The following is a 26,167-nucleotide window of genomic DNA, read 5'->3' as shown; positions in this document are numbered from 1 at the left end:
GGTGTAGTAATCCTCACCCAACTGTGCAAAAGTTTACGTGTCATAAGGTGGTGCACGCGGTTGCACACTTCACTCCGGATCTGAAACGGTGTCAAAATACTTCATCCTGCACTCACCGCACTTTCACAGCAACGACGACACATACGCCGAACAGGATTACAGAGGGCTACGCTGTAGTTTATTCATTCACACAAATTAAAAATATTATGCGTGTTATTGGCAGCCAGCTACAGAGGAAAGCAGGCCCTGACGGTACTGCATCGATGAACCTTTAAAATATTCCCATCATTCAACCACATAGAAAAAGACATACAAAGTAATTGCACAGGTTGATGTACGTTTGACGTACATTCAGTTTCCCTTTTAACACTGAACTATGGGGAAATATTTGGAATATAAGGCAGGGGGATAAATAACTTCTGACATAGCCAGAATTGTTGATGGAATGTGGGTTTCAATAAAGATTGCAGCAGGATTCTCGCCTCTAATCTTACTTGAAATGATCATTATATCAAACATTTGATTCCTACAGTTGCAAGAAATGCAATCGACTACAGAACAAAAAAGAAATAATTTTGGAATGCATAACTATGGTAATCATAAGGCATATTTGGCAGTTTCTTTGTAGTTTCTTCGCACCGAACTCCCTCTCAGACGGACGTTCCTTCCTTCAGTTCCACATATTCGCCCTTTAAAGCAGAAATGTGATGAAAATTAGTGTCAAAATACTGAAGCACTCTCAACCAGTCTGAGCTTACATTGGTCTGCTGTCTCACCTTGTCCTGCACGTGCTCCTGTAGTGTCCTCACTGTGTCTTTCTCTTTGGTCAGCTGCTCCTGAGTGGCTTTAAGAAGCTGCTGGAGCTTGGTGGCTGCCTGGCCAAGGTCTTTGGACAGCTTCTTCTCCTTCTCCAGGCGCTCCTGTTGCAACAGGAATAGCAAAGATGACTTGAAAGTGCCAGAGACTGTATGGACACCCAAAGGGTTCAAGTGAGAGCAGCAAAGGAGCCGTGTGTAGGATTTAGTGGCATCTAGCGGTGAGGTTATAGATTGCAACCAAGTGGAAGCCCCTAGCCACAAACTCCCCTTCCAAACATCAAGATCAATCTATGGGAGGCGAAAAAACACTCAAGACTCTCTCTAGAGCCCGTGTTTGGTTTGACCCTTCTGGGCTACTGTAGAAACATGACGATGCAACATGGCAAGTTCTGTGGATGAGGTCGTCCTCCCTATGTAAATATAAAGGTTTCATTCTGAAGGTAAGAAAACCACAAGGGTTCCTAGTTTCAGGTGATTATACAGTATGGAAAAAATAATGAACAATATTAATGTTCCATCCCTCTAAATCCTACACACCGAACCTTTTCAAATGTTACCTTTTCTTTCTACTATAAGAGTTTATGGCAGGTCATTGCAATTGTGTTTAAGTTTATATTTCGCAGTGCTAGTTTTACCCAATGAGATACCGGGTAAAATAGTACCAAAAAAAAAAAAAAAGACTGAAAAAGGGCACAAAGGAGGACAAATGTATCACAATTTTTAAGGTGATCAGTACAAGTTCAAATCCATTTTTTTGGAATCACTTAAATATCAATGTGCATGTGAAACATATACAGAAGACTGTGTCTGTGGCCCTTGTGACTTTAGTTTTAAGTTAGTCCACTGCCAGCGTGCACAAACACAAGTCCTGGCTATGTGGGCTCTGCACACGCATCAATTATATCCTCAGGGAAACACTGTTCACTTTATAGATCTATCTATGTAATGCTACACACTTAGTGTAATATGCCCAGACTGTGTGTAACATGTATACTTTATACATCTGCAAGTCAATATGCAGTTTTAAGCCAACGGATTTTGTAAATTAAAATGTGTTCTGTATTCCTGTTTAATTATGCATAATGTAAAGCATTTATTACACTATAAATACATTTTATCGGACAGCTGCCAAACTAAACTTCATTGTAGCACCTGCGGGATGAACAATATCATCTGAACAAACCTTGAGCTGAGCTACATCTTCAGTGTCAGATTGTGCTGACTCTGCAGAAACCTGCAGCTGAGCCTCAAGTTCTGCGATGGTCTTCTGGGCCTGGAGGTCGAAAACACACTGACGTTATCCACTGAGAGCTTGTTGGTCATCCTACAGTGTGACAAGATTACAAAGAGAGCCAGGCTGCTACCTGCTCAACCTCTTCTGAGAGCTGCTGCTTCTGAGTCGCCTCCCCGTGCAGCTTCTCCGTTGTCTGACTAAACTCATTCTGGACCTGACGGCAGACAAAATACACACGTACTATAAATACACAAACAGCCCAATGGCCAGCACATTTGAGTGTATGCAAACATTCTTGTGTCAAAGCGGCGGCACGGCGCTGGGCTACTGTAGAAACATGACAATGCAACATGGCAAGTTTGCACACACACACACACACGCAAACACAAAAGCTGCTCGACTTGTGCGCCAAGTTAGTTTCCTCTCGCTCTATTTCAGGGGACAGGCTCGAGGCAAACACAAAACCTCTGTGCTGTTAAGAAACAAATATCTAAAAATAAAGAAGAGGTGAGCATGCCGACAAAGCTGAGAAAACAGTGGTGGTTAAGAGTTAGGTCCACTCAGTCGATGCAAACAGTGGTTAGCATAAACAGTCACTCGGAGGACTACTGGACAGACAGGAAATCACACAGTCATCTGGTGTCGTGTTCCCATGGCAACATCCTTTATTCAGGACATGGGAATAACCAGATGTGCTGCGAAGCCAAATCACAAAAATAACAAATTCATCTTTGGGATTTTATTTTTTTTGGGTCAAATTTAACCAATCTCATTTCAGAAGTAATACAAAAATAGAACAAAGGAGATCTGTGGAGAAGTGTCCAATCACTGTCCAGTACTCTCTGACAGGAAGTGAAGGGTGCCCTGTGACCTTTGCACCCTGACCTGACTGGGTTGAGCCTCAGCGGGGCCATTCTGCTCTCGCTGAGCCCTCATCGTGATCTCGCCCAGCTGCTCTCTGACCTGAAACAGGAAGCCGTCGCTGGTTATGAAACCGCCACCCGTGAATCCCCTGTGTTCAGACGTCACTGACAACTCACCCAGGTGTGTGTGTGTGTGTGTGTGTGTGTGTGTGTGTGTGTGTGTGTGTGTGTGTGTGTGTGTGTGTGTGTGAGAAAGAGATATTTCCAAAAATTCTTTAGACATATGACATCCCATAAATAGCATCCCTCCCGCTCACCTCCATTATTCTGGAAATGAATTTGTACTCATTGTGTGGCGGATGGGAAAGCAGATTATGTTAGTAAAGTCACCTGTTCGAGCTCCTCCTTGTGTGCCCGGGCCTCCTTCTGGGCCAAGTCCAACTGGCTCCGACACTCTGACAGCTGCAGCTTCAGCTGAACACACAGCACAGCATGGACAGGAACAGATGTGAGACAAGTACGGTGCTTTAAGTGCAACAAAAGAGGTCAGTACCTTTAAATATTATAAATATTTTTCTAGAATTTTGTAGAAAAAACGCATTGTTAAGTGTTCAGTTTTTCAGTCAGCAAAAAGGCCGAAATTTGCAGTGGGACGTTGTCTGAATCTGAATGATTATTTGAAAAACTACCCAAGTAGCCAAGCCTGTAACCAGAGTTAAAATAAGGAAAAGCACCATCATTTGTGGTGATGTAATATTAGTCCAAGAATAAATACAAATATAGTAAAGTTATTTAAATGTATTACTATACATGAAAATGTTTTTAGAACACAGGAATAAAATGTGAAATGGACAAACATAATAATACAGTTCCAGTGGGGTTCAGGCTGCTTGTGTACCTGCTCCATCTCCTCTGAGGTCACATAGTTGTCTGACTGCTTCTCCAGCTGGGCTTCCAGAAGCATCATTTGTTCCTTCAACTGCAGAGGCAACAAAAAAAAAAAACACATACTTTTTTTTTTTACCTGCCATCTTACATCAAGGGGTGATCTAAACAGAATGGACAAATCCCCACCTGTCCTACACTTTGGTTTTCTGCATCCAGCGTGCTGACTTTCTGCAAAGCCTGGACAAGAGACTCTCATTTAGGTTTTTTTACAAATAATTGAATAATTCAACAGAATGGTCAAAGTCAGTGTTTAACTGACCTCCTTCAGCTGTTCCTCTGAGTTCGCCATCTTGGCCTTCCATACCAGCTCTTCCTCCTCCACGCTCTTCTGCAGATCTTTCAGCATTCCTTCCTGAAGGACAATGTAGAAAGTTATAAACAAGCTCCATAAGCTTCCCCCAGAATCTACCAACCAATCGTGGTTTCAGGCACTCACTGTTTCAGCCAGGACCGTCCTATACTGTTCACATTCAGCCTGCAGGGAGCCATGGCTCTCCTCTGCCTCCTTCAGTTTCCCCAGTAACTCCTGCAACAAACCAAAAACATTCAGAACTTCTTCTGCCAGGCGATTTCAAACCAGTATCTGGTCACAGTATCGAATTATGACTTACTGGCGACGCTGTGCTCGACTGAGACTCCTGGCTCTGCTGGCCGAGAGCCTCGTGAGCTTTCTGCGTAAATATTTGCAACCAGTTGGACTGCGAGGAGAAGAGGAAACATAAATGATTCATGAGCACATTCTTTTTCGGAATAATTACCAGATTCATTCATCATTTGTCAACTCCTCTTTAGCTACCTGCTCTGTCTCTACAGGTATCTGTGGGAAGAGGCTCTGGAGAGTTTCTTTGGTTTCAGTCTGGAAAGCCGCCAGTTGTGCTGTAGTGTTCTGTTAAAGCAATAGATAACACAATCAGTGAGGTGATTAACAGCAGACTGGTCTCGATCGACAGGTCACTAGTGAGTAAAAAGACACTTACAGCATCTGTGGTTGTCTTTTCTTTTGCTTCTCTCAGCTCCTCTTGTAGTGATGTGATGAGGGCATCCTTCTCAGTCAGACTAGCAACAACACAAACAGATAAAAAAAAGAGATCAAACTGCCTATCGGTCAGCTAGAAACAAACATAGTCCCTCTGCTGCCTTTAATGTGTTCATAAGTGAGTGAGTGTAAGAGCAGTCTGTTAAAGTAGAAAAAGAACAAGTGCAGTATATTACCTGTTCTGTAGTAGTTCGAGCTCTGAGGAGCTTTCTGACTGCTGAAACAAAGAAGACGACGTGTCAATAAGTCCCTGCAGATTTTTGTTTTGTTTTGTTCTGGAAGTAAAATGATGCACATCAACACATCAAGAAGAACGCTTACTGGTGTGCTCTTAAGTTGCACCATCTCTTCTTTGAGATTTTTAAGTTCATCCTGAAGTGATGTGACGAGGCTGGTGTCTTCACTAAAAAGACACAAAATGTATACAGACATAGACAATTAGAAATGTCCAGAAAGACAACAAAAGGGTGAAGCAAGCTTGTAAGATTTGAGTCTAATTGATGCACCATACCTCTGATTTCTTTGCTGTAGCTCAACAATAGTGTTCTCCTGTTGGAACAGAGGAATATTTGTGATTAGCAGTGCCACATTTCTGTAACAACAAAAGATGTTTGTCCTGAATAATTGAGAAGTGACGCTGTTTAATGATAAAGTGAACGTACGGCAGCTTCCTGCTTTGTCTGCAGCTGCTTCAGCTCCTCCTGAAGTGTGTTCAACTGGCTCTCTCTCTCCTGAAGGCTGTAATGTGAAAGTCATTATTTAAATCAGTAAATGATACCACTCTGGATCTGATGTTGGTTCTGGTGAAATGAGAATCCAGCACTTACCTGAGTTTTAGATGTTCCAGTTCTGCATCACTGGCCTGGCGGATCAGAAATGATAAACATCCTTAGAGGGTGACGACATGTGGTCAGCTTTCAATTTCAGAACAGTCAAACTGAGGTTGAATGTTTTATACCTGACTGTTGTCCTCCTCGTTTTTGCTCTGACTGGCCTCCAGCAGTGAGTTGATGGAGGCCACCTGCTGCACAAGCTGGCTTTTCTCTGCCTGTGTCCCCTCCAGCTGGGCCTTGAGGGCGTCCACCTGAGCAGAGCCCTCCTGGATGTCAGCCTCCAATGTGCCGATACGCACCTGAAACTCTACCGGAACAAAACAACATTCCATTTGAACTCTTTTACTGTCAAAATGCCAAATAAAGTTCAACACCTCAACATCTGATAACCATTAAGGCCTTGCGCCCCCATCCTCTGACCTGAGAGTGTGCTGCTCTCCTGCTGGGCCTTGTCCAAAGTGGCCTGCAGGCTGCTGTTTCTACACTGTGTTGTCCTGAGCTCCTCACACACCTCCTCCAGTCTCCTCTGTAAAGCCTGCTCGCCCTCTGCGTTGCTGGCCTGACAAGGAAATTGATCAAAAGGTATTAAACAGCAGGGGGCAGCAGAGATTCATCAGATTAATCTACATGGAGGCATTGGTTAGGCAAAAGCATTCTTAACATGTTCACACTGACACAAAAACACAGACAGTCAGATCGTCCTTTGGCCTGAAGTCGTGCAACAAATAAATAAAATAGACCTTTTATCACCGTGTTGAGTGATTCTGTTTAAGGAAGTGTCTACTAGGAAGTGCTTTGAACTTAAAGAGATGATTAGTCTACCTTGGTCTGCCTGTGCCTCTTTGACAGATTCAGTCAAAGCAGCTTAATATACATACATACATATATATATATATATATATATATATATATATCACAAAGGCAGGAAAAAAGAAAAAAAAAATTTATCACTTGAGCATATTGACAGCAAATTGACTTCTGGCCCAAACTATTACATAACACGTTCAAAGACCTTAAACTGCTGGGAGGGCTGCAAGTAAATGATTAAACAAAATGAACACTCCACTATCAGAAGCGCTGACTCACTCGCCCCACTTAACAGTTCAGACCAACAGCATTCCTTGAGCAAGAGACTATGGGGGCTCAAACTGCATGAAAACAGCCAATTAACAGTGTAAGACGACAGACATGTACTTCCTGTCCGATGGCCACGTGTTTGTAAATAGCATCAGACAGTTCCTGCACTTTTACAGCCAATTACAGCGAAGCTGCTCAGGAGAGATGCTTGGACAGGCAGACATTCCAGCTGGTGCGGAGCAGCATTTTGCCTGCAGCCCAATTATCATATGGCTGCATTCCAGCCTTGCTCTGGGCTCAGTGATTACAAGGCAATTAAACTTCCCATAACATTAGAGGGTTGAGGGGGGATAGATGGGATAGGTCTAGGCTTGCATTTTGTAGACACTGACTGGCTGCTCAAACAAGACTCTTTTTGTTATTTTTGTAAAAAAAAAAAGAAGCAAAAAAAGAAGCTCGAATAAATTTGGTTCCATTAAGGAAGCTGGATCATGTCTGCTGTAACTTATAATGATGATGTGGTGTTCCCACAGGGGAAGCCAACCTGTAGCAGTGAGAGCTGCTTCTCCACGGCTGAGACCTTGGACTCCAGCCCTTTCCTGATGTGCTCATCAGCAAGCAGACTCTCTGTCTTCTCTCCAAGTTCCTTGGTTAACTTTGTGCATTCCTGTCGCAGCTTGGCCAGCTCTGCATTTTGTCTGAGAGCAGAATGAAAGATAGAAGACAGAGAGTAAGACAGAGTCAGGAGACATGAATCACAAACATACGAGTCCAAATAGGCCTCTGAATTTGTCCACATTTGACTTAGTTTATACTTTAATTCATTCAAATATATTGAAGTCAAATGCATGTAGTTATGGATCAATTACTGGGCTGTTACTGCATCACTCTTTGGGAAAGACTCACTTGCTCTCAGCTTGACTGGTAGCTTGGTTGAGGGCGTCGCGGAGGATGGAGTTCTCCTGCTGTAGACGAGCAAGTTGGGCATTTGGGCCTTTTTCCAGCTGATCCTGAAGGCTTACGATCTGGAAAAATGTTAAAAGTCTTTTCATTAATAAACTAGACATTGCTTAGTCTTAATACTTTCACAACAACACTAAATCTTCACTTCTAATAACATTCACCACTGGGGGGCAATACAAGGACAAAGCGCTTACAAAAATATACTAATCTGAATTGTTAATTAATTGTAATATTGGTGGAACTGACCTTCGCATTGAGCCTTTGGGTCTGGGCTACATGGTCCTGGTAACTGGCCTGCATGCGAGCTTGCAGAGCAATCATTTCTTGCTCCCTCTTACTCAGCTGAGAGCTCAGTCTCGTCTCCACGCTGGCCACCTTGGACTTCTCGGCCGACAGCTCCTGATAAACAAACAGCACAGAGAGAAAATTCACATTATTTGTAATGTGTCTGAGGCCAAAGAGCCACTTCAAGGTGAAATATCTCCTCAACAACTGTCATGAAATCAGGCAGAGACATCCATAATCAATAAAAGAGCATGCGTTTTATAATTTATGAAGAGGCTTTACTTTTAGCGTCACAATTTGTATTTACAACTTGATTAAAGACAGGGACATTTAAACAGTAATAAATGGTAGTTACATGTTTCAACTTAAAGAATATGATAACCCCCTACTCACTACAGTGATATTTACTGAGAAAAATCATGCTCGACTGTCATGTACTGCCACTGATATCATTATGACGCCATCCATGCTTCTTTAAGGATGTGATCTATATAACCTAGTCCCCTTCTTGGCTTCCCACTAGTGCCATCTTCAGGACAAAAGAAGACTGCAATCCAAATCAGTACACACTTCTGTTCAGAGAATTAACCCCCTGCTGCCATCAGGCCAAACTACACGGCTTGTCTCACCAATAGTAAGGATCTAAGAGCAGCACAGATTCTCATCCATTTGTAGGAGTGTTAGAGTCTCACGGGGCTGCCAACATGGGTACAGACCAGACGGTGGCTGTGCTCCAAATGGTGCACCTCCCTTAGTACACTTACAAATAGTATAGTAGTGTCCAGCGCTTCACAGTCGCTTTTTAGACCGTTTTGTGTACATCATCCGAGTACTTGTAGTGCACTGCATGTTTCCATACTTGTCAGTCTGAACTCACTTATGCAATTAAAATAGTGGGTTAGTGCGCCACGTGGAACACAGCAAGATTATTACAGCAAGTTTCTGGCACAGTTTTTCAGACCCTTGGATGTCTAACCTTGGTGAGTTCTCTCAGACGGTTCTTCACTGCTAAGGCGTCCTCTTGTTCCGCCGCCAGCTGTTTCTCTCTCTCCTCCAGCTGTTTCTTCAGCATGGCCACCGGGTCTCCTTTCTGAGTGGCCTGAAAAACACACAAAAATCCAGAGCAAAGATTCTCAAATGTATTCGGTGACCCTTAAGTCCCCATCTTCTTTTTCATCTTTAGTTTTTCATACCATGTGCCAGGTGTCCTGAATGATGCCGACTTTCTCAGACAGGATCTCGATGAGCCTGTGAGCCTCTCCCTCGCTGAACACCATGCTACTGATGGTGGACACCAGAGCCTTATAGGGCAGGTACAGCGGCGCATCGGCAGAATCCACCGCTGCAACTGAAGAGGCAAACACAAAACAACAGAGCAGTATGAGAGGAGAAATTTATTTCATGGTTAAAACAAAACAAAAAACAGTGACAGTTTGAGAAGTTTTTAAGCTGTCACAGAGATGACTGAATTCTCACACCGCCCGAGGAAAAGGACGAGGTTGTGACTTGTCCTTCGGGTCTGTGTCCCTGGGCAGTTTCAGATGGCAAAATGATGGGGCATTGCGGCACCAGGCGGAGACAAGCCTCGGGCAAAGGAGAAAACCAACCCGCCCCCCATCCCCCGCTCTCTACTCATTGTCAGACGCACTGAGAGGCTTTGTCAGCTAACAAAACAGGGCAACCGTGTTTGGACAAGCTGGCGTGCTCTATGCCCTCCAGAGCCGGTGCCAGACATTACCCACCACTGCCATTGGCACTACTTTCCACGGGTACATAACTAGAAGTTCATCAGCACTAACAGGTTAGATTGTGAGTGTATGCGTGAGCGACTCGACTGTACGCACATGCCTCCATTCCCACCTCCAAACATTAAAGTCCGAGCACAACCAGCAGTGTTATGGCTAGTGTAGTTCCTGCCTAAGCAACCTTTTCCATCAGGTCAAAGGGAAAGGCTAATTTTAGCAATGTTGTGTATCAACAATATTGATGGTGAATAGCGGTTCTGATCTGTGATATGGAGAGAAAGGTTTCTGGATAAGTTCCAACTACATGTCAAACATAATGGTAGTCCTGTGCATCGAGCAAACAATGACTGGTTTACAGGGAGGGAAATCTGGCAGTGGCGTTTAACAAAAACTAAACAAATAGCCTCTTTCAAAAAAAAAAAAAAATTGGGTTTAAAAAAAAAAAAACAACTCTATAATCATAGTAAAAATGATGGCATTTGACATACAGACAGATGGCAGTTAATTGCAGGCAGTGGAGAGCAGTGGTGGGATTTTGGCTTAGTGGTCATACTTGAAACTGCAAGTTATGTGATACCCTTCAGAGGCCAAACACAACAGATGGGAGTCTTAAGAATGATGTGCTGTATGCATTACAGTCTTAGGCTGAGATTTTCTGTACATTTCAACAATTTGGAAACTGTCATCTTTAATAAACACTTTAAAACTAAAGAAATAATAAAATAAGATGAAATAAAATTGTAACATTTTACAGTTACAAAATGGGAAGTCGATTTCACTCGAACATCTCTGCTTACCAGGCTCAGACTTTTTCTTGGAAGCTTTCTTCTTGGGCTCCTGTGCCTTTGTTGCAACACCAAGAGCCTGCTGAGATCCCACTGGAGGCACAGCCATCACTGGGACCTCTTTCGTAACAGCCTCCAGCACTGGGGCAGTCTTGGATGGAGCTGGTGCAGACTTGGTGGGGGCTGGTGCAGACTTGGTGGGGGCTGCAGCCGACTTGGCTGGTGCAGGGGCAGATTTGGATGTTGCCGGGGCAGGCTTAGCTGATGCAGGAGCAGCAGAAGGGGCAGATTTAGCTGCGGCAGGGGCAGACTTGGCTGACACGGGGGTAGGAGCGGACTTGGCTGATGCCGGGGCAGCTTTGGTTGATGCCGGGGCAGCCTTGGTTGATGCCGGGGCAGCCTTGGTTGGGGCAGGTGCCGGGGATTGAGCGGTCGCTTTGGTCGGAGCAGCCACAGCAGCCTGGGTAAATGCAGGGCCTGCGGACTTGACTGGTGCAGGAGCAGACACAAGTGGGGCTGGCTGGGAAGAGGCTGGCTCCACCTTTGCCACCTTCTTCTTCTTCTTCTCTTTAGGAGAAGGTGCAGGCGAGGGCTCGGCAACCGGGATTGGTTCAGCAGCAGCCGTGGGCTGCGTCTCTGCTGCCACTGGAGCTGCAGCGGGTTTAACCTCAAAAGCTGGGACAGGCTCAGGGACGGGAGGAGCAGGAGCAGCAGCTACAACTGGTGCAGCGGCCGGCTCGATGACCGCCTCTGCTTCAGCAGCCTCTTCACTTTTCTCCTGCTCGGGGATCTTTCCGTTGGGCTTTTCATCTTTCTTCTTTCCACGGCTCTTCTTCTCGGAGACTTTGTCTTTTTTCTTTTTGTCAGCACGAACAGACTGTATCTTACCCAACTCTCTGCGTTGTTTGGCCAGGGCCTCCTCATAGGAGGTCTCCTTCATGGAGAAGGTAGAGACGAGAGCAATCCCGACAGCAGAGATCACCATGAATCCACCAAACACCATAATCCCAAGGGTCTGGGGGTCGTAGATATCCATTGTTCTATTTTAGTAAATCTTAAGAGAGAGAGAGAGGGAAGGGGGGGGGAAGACTTGTCAACACGGGTAACATCTAAAACAAACAGTTTTCTGTAGACAACCCAGGACCAGGTTTCCCTACCAGGAGAGAAATAGGTTCATGTTGTAATTCATGAGGCCAATTGAGGTTTTCTCTGTGCCTGACAAAAAGGAAACTGACAGCAGCTGTATTAAAAAAGCAGCTGATGAGACAGAATTGTGATTCATACTGTATGGAGACCAATCCCAGCCCTTACCATCAACGGCCTCAAGGTGTCACTGTTCCCTCTGCTAACTTTTATCTTGAGGTTTGTTACATAATGCAGACCAGCAAAGCTTATCAGCAAACTGAGAAGCAAACAGCTGCTGCTCCAAACCCACGTGTCATACAGTTTACACGTATGCTTTACTTTGGGTCCGACATGCGTGTTCACACAGCTCAAATTCACCCTCAGAATTACATTTCTTTTTTTAAGTTCAGCCCTGAGCTTTCTGAATACATGCACTAATACAAGCTAAGTATCTAATCTAGTAAGTAATCTAATGTAGATATATGTATATTTAGTTACTTTTCATATTATAATCACAGTTTTAGATTATTGCACTACTCTTATAATGTTGCACAAGATGTACTGGAGTACAGCGGTCCTTTTAATTTTACTCGTCAGCAAAAAAAGAAGAAGTTTTGTTTGCATTATACAACCACAAATCCACGGAAAAGACTTTAGACGCGAAAGCAGACACTTGTGTGCCAGATTTTTGAAGAAACCTTTCAACACTTTAAATATCAATTAAAGACAGTGAAAGAAAATCAAACTATAACGGGACAAAATGTTTCCAGGCAAAAATGGATAAATTACATAAAGCAGTGGCCAACATTTCCAGTTTGGCTGGTGGTTAGTGGTAATTTCCGGCTCTGTAAAAACATCCCTTAAGGGGTCTTTTTCAACTATCTCTTTAAAGCTTCTGTCACAAACCAAAATGTTTAGGCCTGCAGGGCCGGAAAGTTGGCTGAGAGTAGACGGCAGCTGAGGGACACTAAAATACCTTCTTTTATGTGTTCTTTCAGCAATATCCCTGTTTATATTATTCATAAAGGACATAAGCTTATCAGAAAACACATAAATGCATTTTTTTATTTTATTTTTTTAAAAGGGCAATGGCCGTTTTAAAAACAAGCCACGATAGACATGACAGAGGGAAACTGCTGAGCTGCCTTATTATAATCAAAACAGAGTCCAGAGTCCCTGTTCATTGCAGGATCTAAGAGCCAGAGGCACAGGACTGTACTGCCCACTGATCTGTGATGTCACACGTCATTGCATCTCCTCTCAAAACTGAAGAGAAGAAGACGACTTCAGGAAAACCAACTCAAGAGACAAAAAAGAGACAACTGCTGAGGTGTAACTCTCATTAACAAATATATCGCTTTTGTCTAAACTTTTATGGGCGTTGGAAAACCTACAGAGGGTACATTAAAATAGTCCTCAGCCAAAATAAAGATGCAAACTTTAAAAGGCTACGATGGTACAATTATGTGAATTGACTTTTTTTTAATTTTTTTTTTTTTAAAGACACTGCTTTTCTTTCATTACATTTTGTTTCAGACAATATTAAGCAATATTTACACCAAAAAAAACAAAAAACTATTTTTTTGTTCCATACTCTTGTTCCCAAGAACTTCCATGGTAGTTTATTTAATACTAAGCTCATACATTTACGCAGAGACCACAAGGGCTTAAATGGCCTACGAGAAGTTAAGGATGCCCTTTTCATAACAAATACATGAAAACAATTAAAGAGTCAGCCAATCCGGGATGATTTGATGTGCTTTTAATTACTACTCGCCAGCTAGCATCGCAGCTAACGCTATGAATCAATGAACTTGGCTGACGTCCTGCACACGAAGAGTCGGTTCAACGCCACGAAACTGCGAAACAAAACCTCCAATTAAACTGCAAACCAACGCGCTCAGCAAAGGGGAGGAGGGGGAACCGTGTAAAACAAAAAAATCATTTTACATAACTTTAATCGGATGTCTTTTGGGGTTAGCCTTCCCAGCTAGCTGGCTCTAATAGATATATATTAAAAAAAAAAAAATAAAAAAAAAAAAAAAATCCAAGAATCCTTCACTTACTGGTGATGGAGCGACGTCTGGTACTTCACAACGGGATGAATAGAGGGCGAAACTAAACACACAAAAACAAAACAACAACAACAACAACAACAAAAAAGCCGAGTTGTGTGTGAAGTGACTTCTGTGTAGAGCTACCTATAGATCCAGCTGTCGGCTTTATTTTTCCAAGTGGGCTCCCACTCGCTCCGCTGGAGGATCCGTGGTCTGCTGTGAAGTCGTGGCACTTCGAGCTGGCTAGACGCGCTGGCCCCGTGCCCCGGAGAGCTGCCGTGAACCTTAGGAGGGCTCTGATTGGCTTGGAAGGCGCTTCGACCCGGAAATGAGGGAGATAGAGAGAAGGAGGGGGGGGTGTGTGCTGGGAATTGTAGTTTTAGGTTCGTTACAGTTTTCAGTTCTCCTTTGAAAAGGAGAGTAACTAAGTAGCTTTTTACAACACAACAAAACAACAACAACAACAAAAATGTTGCGCTGAAGTAAATCTTTACAAAGTACGTGGGTTTATTCGATTCATTTCTAAAAGATGGCTTTGTGTAAGTTATTTCAAGGAACAGGAGTTTTGTTGTTTTGCAAAAACTTTTGGTTTTTCCTTGATTTGCTTTGAGGTTTTAAAATCAGATTGTTCTACATTTCCTAGATATATTATATACATTTTGTAGATATCATCCTGGTGTGTTCTAGCTCTTCTTTGAAGATGTATGTACAGATTTGTGGAGACTTAGAGAAATATGCAAATATTTTTTGTTTTGTTATGATAGCACCCTTCTGTCAAATGAAAATGTTGACAATCATTTTATCCACATTTCCCCAAAACCCAGTTTATAGCCCACATAATGAATGAACGAACAACACTGGGCTGCATAGCTGGATTCCTTGCAGGGAGTAGGCCCTATTTCTCTTTTATTTATCTCTGATGCACAAATATGCTGTTCAGATCTCTACATTTTCCCAAGTAATTTGTTAAAAGCGTGACCTCTATTTTTTTTTTTGCATTTACTCTTTTCTATTACAGTATCGTAACTTTATGTTAGGTATGTTAACAGACCAGGACATCAAGGTCTTTTTACAAACCAGTCCAGCTTTACAAGCAAGGCCACATTCATCTCCGAGAAATGATCACAAGTAGCCACACCTGTTAAATGTCATCTACAAAGTATTGAATCAATGTTAGCAATAGTGACATTCAAGTTATGTCAGTCCCTTTTAAATGGCTTGTTTACCACACCACACCTCCCATTATTTTAATACTTGAACTAAATCACATGAATGTGGTGCATTAACAAGATGCCAAGGCTTGAATGCACCAGTTATTTGCATGTGTGGAAAACAGCCTCTCCTCAAACAGCTAAATAAAACAGTTTGTTAAGTGGAGGCACCTGTTGCTCAAGTCAGCTCACAGATTGTCCACGTCAGCCTTCAAACAAACTGCACGGTAAAGAACCTCACGTGGACCTCACGATATTTAGTAAACTTAAAACAATAATAGTTCCAAAATAAAAGCGCACTTCTAGTTCTCTATCCCACAGTGTAATAAATGTGTTTGTCTGTTGTTCTGAGTCGAATCATTTCTTGTTTGTGAAAACTGGTTGCTCCCTGAAATGGAAGGGCCTCTAACTAAAAGCACACAACCCCTCTTCTTCCCGCTGTTTTGTCAAAAAACTACAGCTAATGATCTTTATCATGAACCAGAGTCAATGATTTCGCCTTTGCTTTGCATTTCTGCTGAAACTGATGTGTGGCTCTTTCACTCCCTTTTCTCACATTGACTCCGCTTGCGGCCGTCAAAAGTTCAACATCGGCCAAAGCTCTCTCTCAGATTTAATTAATGTGATGACCAGCCTTTTACTTAAACTGCCGTGAAATATAAACAATGACAAAGTAATTCCGTTGTGTGATGATATAAAATATTCAACTCATTCATCTATGCGTGCCAATTATTCAGAACTTGAAATGTCATTGTGTTAGTATTGCATGCATAGGAGCAAATGACTGCTGGAGCAGGTCAGGGCACACTAACATACTGTACAAGGTTTGGCCACAACATACAACTTTATCCTTTAAGCCTCTTAGTTTGGTGATATTGACAGAATTGCATTATTGAAGCAACAAAATAAAGCCTTGTTCAGATTTTCTTTACATAAATACCATAACTGTGTGTATACTTTACTTGATGAGCAGCAGGATGATGCATCCTGTTCTGTGTCACTAAGGAAGCACAGATTATTCAGTTACGTCAGCAAACCCTGCAGGTGCACTCTCTTTTTCTTTCTTTCTTAGTGACACCCTTCAGAGGACACAGTTTCTATTTGAGGAGGCTTTCATGCGTCTTGCCTCCAAGTCCTGCTCTAAGGTTTCTGCATCTAGACTTTTCAGTTGTAGAGCTGCGGGACATGAGGCAGAGGCTTTCACAAGCTCAGTCAGCATCAGATGATGTTTCAGCTCTCTTAACCATCAACCCAACCAATGACAGTCTCAAGAGCACTTGTATTTAATGACATGACAGCAGAAATGTGATGCTGCCTTTTTCTTCTCTTAGTTCTATCATTTTTGTTGTAGCTTGTTGTTATTCTCAAACATCATGGGCCTGATTGTGTAAGACCAAAAAAATTAAAAACATAATGACAAAGATGGTGTTGAATTAATTATTACTGGCAAATCACTGATACTGTGTCCAAAAGCCCTCAAAATGTGCAAAATCGTACTCCTTATCACACATTAAGAGGCTGTAATTCATCTAAGTGTGCCTAAAGGGAGATAAGGAAATTATTCAAATCAGCAAAATAAGTCTTTGAAGCAAACACTTGTTCCTTTACATCAGTTTATACAGCCAAATTTCACAGTGTGCTATTGCCTCACAAGTTTTGTTTCCGAGATTAGAGAAGACCTAAGGAAATTCGTTATTACAACAAGACACAAAGGGAACATGAAAAGACTAAATTTAGGCATGATTCTTTTCTGCTTTATGGTGATATTCTCAGATCAGTAGGTGTAGTGTATTGAAATAAACTCTATGTAAGGACATGGCTAGTCTGTGGCTACTTAGAACAGACAGCCAAAGGTTTATATCCGGGCCTTATAGAGTCCTCATCAGGTCCAAAAGGGAGGCCTTACTCTTTGGATCCTCGGTTACATTTAGATGCTGCTGTGCTTTGAAGTACTGTTTACTCTGACCACAGCTGGTAAACTACTGTTTGTACTGATAATTTGTTTGAATCTCATTGGTTGCTGTCTTGTCGTTTTATCCAATCAGTGAACAGACCAAACCCTACAGGTCACTGTGACAGGAATGACTGGGACGGTCAATATTGACAAATCCATCATGGAGAGGTTCAGTATAGACTTTGTCTACGTGCGTTATTGTTTTAACGCCACATCTCATTCAGACATAACCTTTCACAGATGTGTTTCAAGTGTCACTAAGCTCTGTTACCATTATTTTCCAATAACAAATTTGTAGCCTTACACTTTTCTTTCCATCACATTGTAAGTGTAAAACTAATTCCATAAATATGAATTTCTTTCTGTTAATTCCTCTCTTTATATAGATATCATATGCTTACTATACTGCAGAAAAAAAAAAAAAAAAAAACCCAGCCCTTTTAGTGCCGCTCCTAAAGTAGGAAGAGCAATGCATTTTGGTGGTGGTAATTCCCATGAGCTCCCTGGCATTTCCTCAAAGCTTACCTAACACACCACACTGTCCCATTCCAGGATTCACAATGGCCAATGGATTTAACACAAACATACATACATACATCTGTGTTTAAATTCAAGGGCCCATTAGTGGAAACAGGATATAGAGAATAGATGGATACTGCCACCTGGTGGTGTGATGGGCGGGTCTTTAAAACGGATTTATTTCCAACAAAACCTGAAAGAGCTAATAAAATCCCTTCCACTAATTCCAGTCTGGTGTAAAAACAAACTGCAAGCTGTCTAACAAACACAGGATGGCAAAGATCAAACATGGGAAAGTATAGGATTTATTCAATGCCAATATTACAAATTTATAAAAGGCTATTGTTCTGTATGAAAAGCATCACGTAAAGGAATTCCAGCAGTTGGAATCCATTAGAAATACATTCAATTTCTTAAAAAACTATAATGCATTATAATACTCCACTCAGCCTGGTCGTGATTGTAAAGTATTTTTCATCGTCTTCGTGCATCTTTTTAAATGTTTGTTTGAAATAAATGTTTAAATCTGAATCTGGTAAATATATCAGGTCTGATGCACCACAAGGCTCCATCAGTAACTGAAGGGTATTAAGGGCAAAAATAAAGACACAATAATAATTACATATAGAAATAAGTGAATGGGCAGTGCTGGTAAAGAAGCAGCTGTGGATCCAAAATGGTGTCTTTTTCAAAATCCTTTATGCTAATCTTAAAACAGCCGACTGTATATTTCGTTCCCTTTAACAATCTCCAGCTCAAATAGCCTATGATTCATCCATATTTACAAAACTAGTGTACTTCTTTGATAACTGTGGGATCTGAGGCCACTTCTTACTAAGAAGAATGTGGCGACCGATCCAACTGTCCAATTCCTGAGGTGAGGTTGAGCTATTTTTGAGCACTCTGAAGATGATCTGTCTCGTCTTATAAGTCAGTTATGAGTTTCTTTACAAGATGGATGGTTTGGCTGCACACTAAATCCAAGAGCCCAGGAATGCAGAGCACGAGGATGTTTTTCCAGGCACTCGTTTTGCTTCTGTAAAAGTGTTTCATTAACAAACAAAAAAAAAAGCCCCAACAGATAAAAAGCATAAATCAGAAAAACTTGTTGGGGTTTTTGTTAAGCAAAAAAAACATTATTCAAGCCTTTTATAAAGGTAATAAGTGTATAAGTCGGAGGTTAAGGACAAAATGGAGGCAGAAACATGATCAAAAAGGCCAGAATATACTGTGTGCATAATGTAGATAAAGAAGGAGAAATCAAGAAAAATCACATCTACTGGTGCTGCAAAAAATATGGAAGACCTTAATGTTGGCAACCTAATTCTCCGGAGCCAGTCACATAAACACACAAAGGCTGGACCACAGGAGGAGAGGGACTCTGTAAACATGAAGACATTGTGCTTACAAGATACTCAAGTCTTGTGCAGGGTTTTAAAGCGGCATTAGACCCAGGTGGGAGCAGAGATACTGTTGGACTCATGTCCTTGTGAGGCCCCCGGGAGATGCCAGATTTCCTTTTGCTATGACTGGTCACTTGGTGATGGTCGGACAGGAGCACTGGAAAACACATCAGTTGGTCTTGAGCAGCTCAATGCATCCCTGCAATAGAGTCACATTGTTCTGTGGAGACAAAAGGAACTGGTGTCATCATTTCTGTTTGAGGACATGACACCTTTCATTGTGCCTCAGTCTGATAGTAGTCATACTGTATATCACATGCTTGTAATGAGTAAGTGTTACTGTATCATCTTTAATTTAAATTTATGATGAGCCTGGATAATATTGTAATTATGTATAATTACAATACATAATATAATTATTATAAAAACAGAAAGAGTGAAAAGGACCAATGCATTTATATTTATTGTTTGATTTGAAGGTAATTAATTATAGTACTTTTGAATTTTGACTCTTAGAGCATTCAAGTTTATTAATTCAGTAGTGCAAATGTTGGAATACATCTTTACTTAATGTCTAATTACATCCAATATTCATGATTTTAGTTATATCAAAGAACATGCTGCTAATCACTGACTAACTCTACAGACCAGCAACTAATAAGAGAAAGTGAACTCTTGTTCTCAGATGAGCGTTACGTACCAACGCTCACTATTCTGAGAGCATGAGTGCGTTCACAATGTCAAGTACAGAAACATGCAGAACAGCACAAGTACCCGGACGATGTATTCAAAACGGTCCAAAGCAGTCGGTATTTTGGCTTCGTAGCAGAAAGGGAGGGGCCACTGATGTAATAAATGTTCAAACTGCAAGGAAGCAGTTGTTGCGGTGTGCTTACTCGTGTTTAATCTACACGTACTACACAATTCAGAGTACTAACGTGTAAAAGTGCTTTATGTTAGTGTACTAAGGGGAGTACGCCATTTGGAAGACAGCCTGTGACTGTTGCGTTAGCTCCGCCTACCCTCTCTCGGAACAACCACTGCTGGGTGACAGAAAACACATCACTAACTGATGCCGCTTGTAACTTTTCGTGGGAAGTTCATGATATCGTAAACACAAAAGTACATATTTAAGCATTGATGATGTTGGCGGGTTGCGAGATGAATTAATGACACTCTGGTCTGTTACGTAACTGATCTTCATAGGTCTGCAGACACAAAGAGTATATCTCTATAGAAATGTTGTCGTGTGTTTCACAAAGACCACAAAGCCATGATGATAAACACACTCGTGGCATTTGGCTATATTGTGCCGCTCACCTTGGCATGTTTTATCTCCAGCTCAGCCAACTCTATGAGGTTCTTCCTGAAGGCCACAACACGTCTGCCCTTGAAACTGGTGAGCTCTGCAAGGACGACATTGTGCAGTTGAAAAATCGGGACTTGCTCGGTGGATACAATTTTACACACAAAGAGACAAAGGCACAGAATGAGCCTGCATCTGTTACGCATGAATGCACAAACCTTTCTTCCCAGACTGTGAGAGCTTGTCGAATTTCTGCAGGCAGTGCTTCTGGTGCTCCTCTGCCTGGGGAACGTCCTTGCTCTTCAGCCGAGCCTTATCCAAAGCCTTGTTAGAGTTCTCGTAGTCAGCTAACGCCCGGGCTCGCCTGTACAGAAGGTCCTAACAGACATGTTCCACATAGTTTTATAAGAGAAATAAAAGAACAAGCAGGAACTCTACACTCAGTTCTACAAAATGTCATTTGTTTGGAAAAGACAGAAACAACATTGTCATAACGCTGCAATGAGACTACTGAGCTTCTCCATTTACTGCTACATTTCACAAAGAAACACACTCCTCAAACAAGCTTTTTTTTCCATCTCTTCAATTGCAATGCAGATTCTTTTCTCTTCAAATGTTGTCCCTAAATATTCATTCACTTATCAGGGTCAATGGGGGTTAATACTGAGCCCTCACCTGTGGTACACAGAAGAGTGTGTGTTATTTCATCAGTATTGATGTGACATCAAGAGTCTGAAACAGTGCAGGACGTGAACTGCATACATGGAAGGTGCGGTCAGATAGTTCAGAGACAGCTCTTGTTGCACGTGAACGGAGGGCAGCGCAGTACTGTGCGCAGAGCAGGGGGAAGCAATCATTTTCATGAGTAAGTATTCCAAGTCAAGTCACATGATCAACATCATCACGCTTCTTTATGACCTCCGTGCAATTTCACAGTAGACGTGAGCAGAGAGCGCACATCAAATTTGGTGTCAAACACGGGAAAACAGCAACAAAGACCCTTGAGATGCTTCAGAAAGCTTTCAGCAAGGAAGCATGGATCCAGGTGAGCTGTTTTGTGTGACATTCTTGTTTCAAGAGGGGCAGAACATCGCTGTCCAAGACGGAAGAAGGCGCATCGGGTCTGGAGCGACCGGGTGGGTTTTCTGTGACATTCTCAGGTTCTGGCGCTGTGAATTCTTCCCCCGCGGTCGGACTGTCAACATTGAGGTCTACTGCGATGTTCTGTGGCTTCCGAGAGAAAACATTCGGTACAAACAACCTGAACTGTGGCGGGATGGCACTCGGGTTCTCCAACATGGCAATGTGCCCGCTGACGGTGTGGTAAAAACGGGAACATTTCTCTCCCGCAAAAAACCTTAAATCTGATGTGCGCTCTCTGCTCAAGTTTCAGGTTCATGGTGAAACGGACGCAACTTGGAATGCTTATTCACCAAAGTTATCGCTCCACTTTGCGCCTCATGGTTGTGAGTCTGTGCATCTTGTATGAGGGCAGATGAAAAACACCGTCTCACCTTAGCAGCCTGGATGTCTCTCATGTAGTATCGTAGCAGCTCAGTGAGTTTCAGCTCCTGGTCAGATGCTACTCTTCCCTCCACTTTCTGCACAAACACGTATAAAGACACACAGAAACTTCTACAACAAAGTAGTATAAATATTGATTAGTGTCTCAGTTTGTTTGGAGGCTTGACTCACTCTGAGCTTCTCAAACAGGTCTGACAACTTCTCAATGTTCCTGAGGGGGGGGGGGGGGGAATCGAAGATGTTAATTCAGTGATGCAAGTACCACAGAACTTATCATTTTCAGTACCGATCATGTGTTTGCATAAAAATCATAAAATTATTTTGTACACTTACTTCTTATTTGCTGTACTGTCATCAGCACAGAGACTGTTCAGAGTGGCAGAGATATGAATGTAATCATCTGCAATATCTGGAACAACAGAAGTTAGCAATTAAACTTAAGCAAATTCCAAACATGAACTAATTTATTCCAAGAAAATCCAATTTAATATTGTCATGTAAAAAAAACAACCCTGTAATACTTTTGTGTGAACGGGTCATTTTCTCTGCTTTGGCAGTGGAGTCTTTTATTTTGCTGTAGTAGTCGAGCAGGAACGTCTTCTCCTGCTCAAAAAAGTCATCGACCTCCTGCGCAGGGAACAAAAACACAATAAAAGGTGATTGGGGAAGTGGCTGTAGGCATGGCGTCTGTAATGCCATCATGCATATACTGCAGGCAGATCATGCAGAGTCCCCACCTTTATTCCTGAGATAAGGACCTCATCAGCTGACTTCACCATGTTTTTAAAGAATCCTCCAAACATCTCCTTGGCATTCTTTCTCCTCACACTAAGCTGAAATCACAAAACATGTCAAGTGTGCATTAAATCTATGAGCTGAATAGGATTCACTCATAACAGTTTGTTGTCTAATATAGTAAGAACTAACTAGTGTTTTTGCATCACTATGTGTCACAGCAGCCGATGTTGTGTTATCAGACTTGGCTACAGAATATAAATCATATTAACTCGTGGCCAAGCTCTGTTAGCAAACACTGCTGCCACTGACAAACAAAGACTACATAGATAAGCATAACTGCTGATCACAGCAGGATGTAAGCAATGTGTCACATGTCTCCAGTAAACTCTACTTCCTCTCTGTCCAACTGACAACCCGGGAAAGGAAGTCAGCATTATGAGGAACTCACATCCTGGTCATACTCTAAGAAAATCTGGAAGTTTCTGTCTTTGCTCAAAATGGGGTGAGAGGACAATCTCTGCAGGAAGACTTCGTGCACTTGAACAGTTTTCTTGAACACAGCCAGGTATTCACTAAAAAGTAAAAAAAAAACAGAGATAAATATTTAACAAAGCTTCTGTTGAGGATCTAACACGACATGAAATGATACAATGCAACATATGGTGTTTTGTTTGTGTGTGTCCCACTCACGCCTCCAGCTCCTGCTTCATCTTAGTGTACTCCTCCTTAGTCATAGTGGCTTCACCTTCCCCCAATTTGTGCATCTTCTCTCTTGGGCTCTCAAAGTCAGGCTTTGGGGGCACTGGAGGAATCTTTTAATGATAACGCAGGCAATACATTAATTAAGATTCACGACAGGTTTATTGATCCTAATGTGAGATATATATTCAACTAGATTTATTTCCCAAAAATTTCAAATGGAGGACTGCTTTATTTTTCGGGAATTTACACATAGACAAAAATGTCTTTTCACTGAGTACATAAGCACTAAAGACAAACTGATATTACAGCCTCTGTCTGTGTGTGTCAGTCGTGACTGCAAGTAGTGCAACTCACTATTAGGCCGGCATAGTCCTCCGTTTCAACGAGAGTGTCATGTAGCCAGATGAAGTCTTCATGCTGCCTGGGAACGGAGAACTCTGGCTTCTGGAAAGAGCTGAGCGTGGTCTGAGAAAAGAGTTCATTCAATAGCACTTTGTAAAACAATACACCCAACATATCAGCAAATATTAATATCATATTTTAAAGGTCAGGGTTCAGTTATTTGTAGGAATATGTTAATGTTGGTGTTACAAACAATATTTTACCTTTGTATGGACCGTAAACTTGACTTTGTCTCTTTCACACAGCGCATCAGGAATGTCAATGAGAAGAGAGGCATCATTGTTTAAGTCCACAGACACAGAGCGTAACTAAGGACAAAGAAAGCACCAGGGTTATCTAAAGGCAAAAAAATGTGCTGGTTTAATCATTCTTGACAATTCCCTGAAATACCATTTGATTCCCCTCATTTCAGTTTGAATTGACAGGTGTCCAAATAGAATTACAACTCCAAAACTCTATTGGGCTGAAAATAGGCAACCTTTCGACTCACTTAGTTCTCATCAGGCTCCAATAAACAATCGGTAAATCAATATAGTATGGAGGGCTCTGCGTGTGTACCTTCACTGAATCACTTGTTTGTGCCTGACCTAAATAGAGTATGGGAACGTGCACACACAATCGCTCATCTATATTTGACAGATGTCTAAATTTCAGCCAGCGAAGCATCTTCAGAAATTCTCAGGTTATTTTTTTACCTTCACAATATGCAGACACTTCAGAGGAACGTCGTATTGGCAGCGACAGTGTTGAGAGCCAAAAGCCATCAGTGTTTATCATATTCAACACCAACAAAGCAGGTTGGGTTAAAAAAAACAAAACAGTACACGTGTTCGACTGGTCTTAACCCGAACACAGAACAAAACACATTTCTAACATTCAGCCTTACAATTCAGAAGTGTGTAAAACTTTAGCACTTTCTTTCATGACTGAATTGGTGTTTGGCTAAAAAGCCAGGAGGCACATGCTCGAAGTCCTGCCCGGGTTTAAACGCTACAGAGACACACAATTTTAGTGTGTCTTCAAACTTGGTCTCTTTCAGCCCTGGAAACGAACTCAGAGCGATTAGTCAGCATTTTTGCACATATGTGAACACTTGAACTGAACTCAGACCTCTCTGAAGCGAACACCGCCGACTCCCTCTTCTGTTGATCTACTTTTAAGTCCACTTTAAAAAAGGACTTAGATTAGGTCCGTTTAAAGACGATCATGTGAAAACACCGTCAAGTCTGTCGTCTTGTGACCTAAATAATAAACACAGTTGATGATTTACTGTCTTGCTGGTGATAAAAAAACAAAAAACAAATGTTACACCAAGTTTATGAGCTACACCCGTTTTAAACTGTTGCATTCATGAAGGTCGACAGCCTCCAGATTTGGTTGCAACCGGTGTAGTGACGTGTTAATGCAACTTGTGCACACTTTTGAAAAAAAAAACAACAACCCGTAACGTTACTTTGTACTTTTTTTTTTTAATTTCATGCAAAAAAAAAAAAAAAAAGACAGGAAGACTACGATAACTTCACGAAACAATTCAACACCACCACAACATCCTCCGAGGGTGACAATAAAATACCATCAACATCCGTCAGATATCTTCCAGCTCAATCAAAGGTCCACCGTGATCCCGCAGCGTGATGCAGAAGTGATACTTGCTCATTGCACACAGGTGTTACCCCGGAGTTTGTAACCTGCTGATATTTTAACACTTCTCATGGAGAACCAACAGATGTCGGTGAAACGAAACACGTGCGACTTTATCTTGCAAAAAAAAAAAAAAAATTATTATAATAATTAGCGTTAACCGTTACGTTTTTAATTTTTTTTAATTTTTTTTTATTACGATCACTAAATCAGGTGATTATTAGTAAACAAAAGTTGTTTTTTTTTAGATGCAGACGTGTTGTTTAAGTCTGTATTTCCTCTCAGTTTGATCGACTGGTTAGCTTTAGCCAGAGGCTAGCAGACTGAAAACAACTCAATAACTTAAAGCAGTTCACCAGGAGGGAGGGAGGGGGAGGGGGGGGGGGGGACTTTTGGAGCAGTTTACACGCCAAGACCCATTTAACTCACCTTTTCTTTGTTGTTTTCGTCTAAGGATGTCATGGTGGGACTGAAATCGACGAAGTGGCAAGAACAGGCCAACCCAAATATCAAAACTACATGCAGGAAGCCGTCTCTGGTGGCTGGTTAGCTGCCTGACGAGCTGTCAAACGGTTTCTTCTTCGGCCCCATCCTGATGACGACAGATTTAGACCCCGCCTTAAGTCAATATGATTGGACAGTGTCGAGTTTACTAAAGTGGTGATTGGTTTGTGACCTGATCAGTCATGTTGTATTTCTTTACCAGGTGGTTTGATATAATATCGACTTTATGATTACTTTTTTTTAAATGAACGGTTATGTTGCACTTTGTTAAATAACGGACGGATGAGTTATAATGAGCGGGGGGAAAATAATAATAATAATAAAATAAAAAAACTTGATTAAATTATTAAATTAACTCGGCGAGTTAATAACAACACGGATGCGTTTCAATGATACACTGCGCCTTATGGGAAACGTAGTTTATTTTATTTTCACGTGCTGTCATGAAGCCATTCTCGAAACTTCATTTCCCATCGACGGAGACTTGTGCACCC

At 41.9% G+C, this 26,167-nt stretch overlaps 2 protein-coding genes across 4 annotated transcripts; both read right to left on the bottom strand.

Annotated features, from left to right (window-relative positions):
• Window positions 1-151: 151 nt before the first annotated feature.
• rrbp1a (ribosome binding protein 1a) lies at window positions 152-13,865 on the bottom strand. 3 transcript variants are annotated; one of them, XM_069690133.1, is made up of 27 exons: window positions 13,779-13,865; window positions 10,600-11,641; window positions 9,251-9,405; window positions 9,034-9,156; window positions 8,019-8,171; window positions 7,716-7,834; window positions 7,354-7,507; window positions 6,153-6,291; window positions 5,858-6,039; window positions 5,727-5,761; window positions 5,562-5,637; window positions 5,411-5,448; window positions 5,221-5,302; window positions 5,076-5,116; window positions 4,841-4,919; window positions 4,660-4,749; window positions 4,475-4,561; window positions 4,300-4,389; window positions 4,123-4,215; window positions 3,990-4,040; window positions 3,814-3,894; window positions 3,306-3,389; window positions 2,938-3,015; window positions 2,183-2,266; window positions 2,002-2,091; window positions 777-920; window positions 152-689 (listed from the first exon to the last, which is right to left on the bottom strand). In XM_069690133.1, exons 2-27 carry the CDS (start codon window positions 11,621-11,623, stop codon window positions 651-653), a joined length of 3,411 nt encoding a protein of 1,136 aa, XP_069546234.1. In that variant the 5' UTR covers window positions 11,624-11,641; window positions 13,779-13,865; the 3' UTR covers window positions 152-650. The 3 variants fall into 3 exon arrangements, with proteins under 3 accessions (XP_069546234.1, XP_069546235.1, XP_069546236.1); XM_069690134.1 differs by having other exon boundaries at window positions 5,076-5,113; XM_069690135.1 differs by lacking the exon at window positions 2,938-3,015.
• Window positions 13,866-18,938: 5,073 nt separating this feature from the next.
• On the bottom strand, window positions 18,939-25,749 carry snx5 (sorting nexin 5). Its single transcript, XM_069690132.1, has 13 exons — window positions 25,599-25,749; window positions 23,732-23,836; window positions 23,481-23,591; window positions 23,115-23,236; window positions 22,873-22,996; window positions 22,424-22,519; window positions 22,208-22,313; window positions 22,020-22,095; window positions 21,858-21,897; window positions 21,677-21,763; window positions 20,381-20,540; window positions 20,177-20,262; window positions 18,939-19,076 (listed from the first exon to the last, which is right to left on the bottom strand). Exons 1-13 carry the CDS (start codon window positions 25,629-25,631, stop codon window positions 19,026-19,028), a joined length of 1,197 nt encoding a protein of 398 aa, XP_069546233.1. The 5' UTR covers window positions 25,632-25,749; the 3' UTR covers window positions 18,939-19,025.
• Window positions 25,750-26,167: the final 418 nt, after the last annotated feature.

The sequence above is a fragment of the Brachyistius frenatus genome, unplaced genomic scaffold, assembly GCF_029030835.1.
Source record: "Brachyistius frenatus isolate BFR_SWC_R1_liver_20210118 unplaced genomic scaffold, ASM2903083v1 Contig_8, whole genome shotgun sequence".
Taxonomy (NCBI): domain Eukaryota; kingdom Metazoa; phylum Chordata; class Actinopteri; family Embiotocidae; genus Brachyistius; species Brachyistius frenatus.
This window is presented reverse-complemented; position numbering and strand designations above follow the sequence as displayed.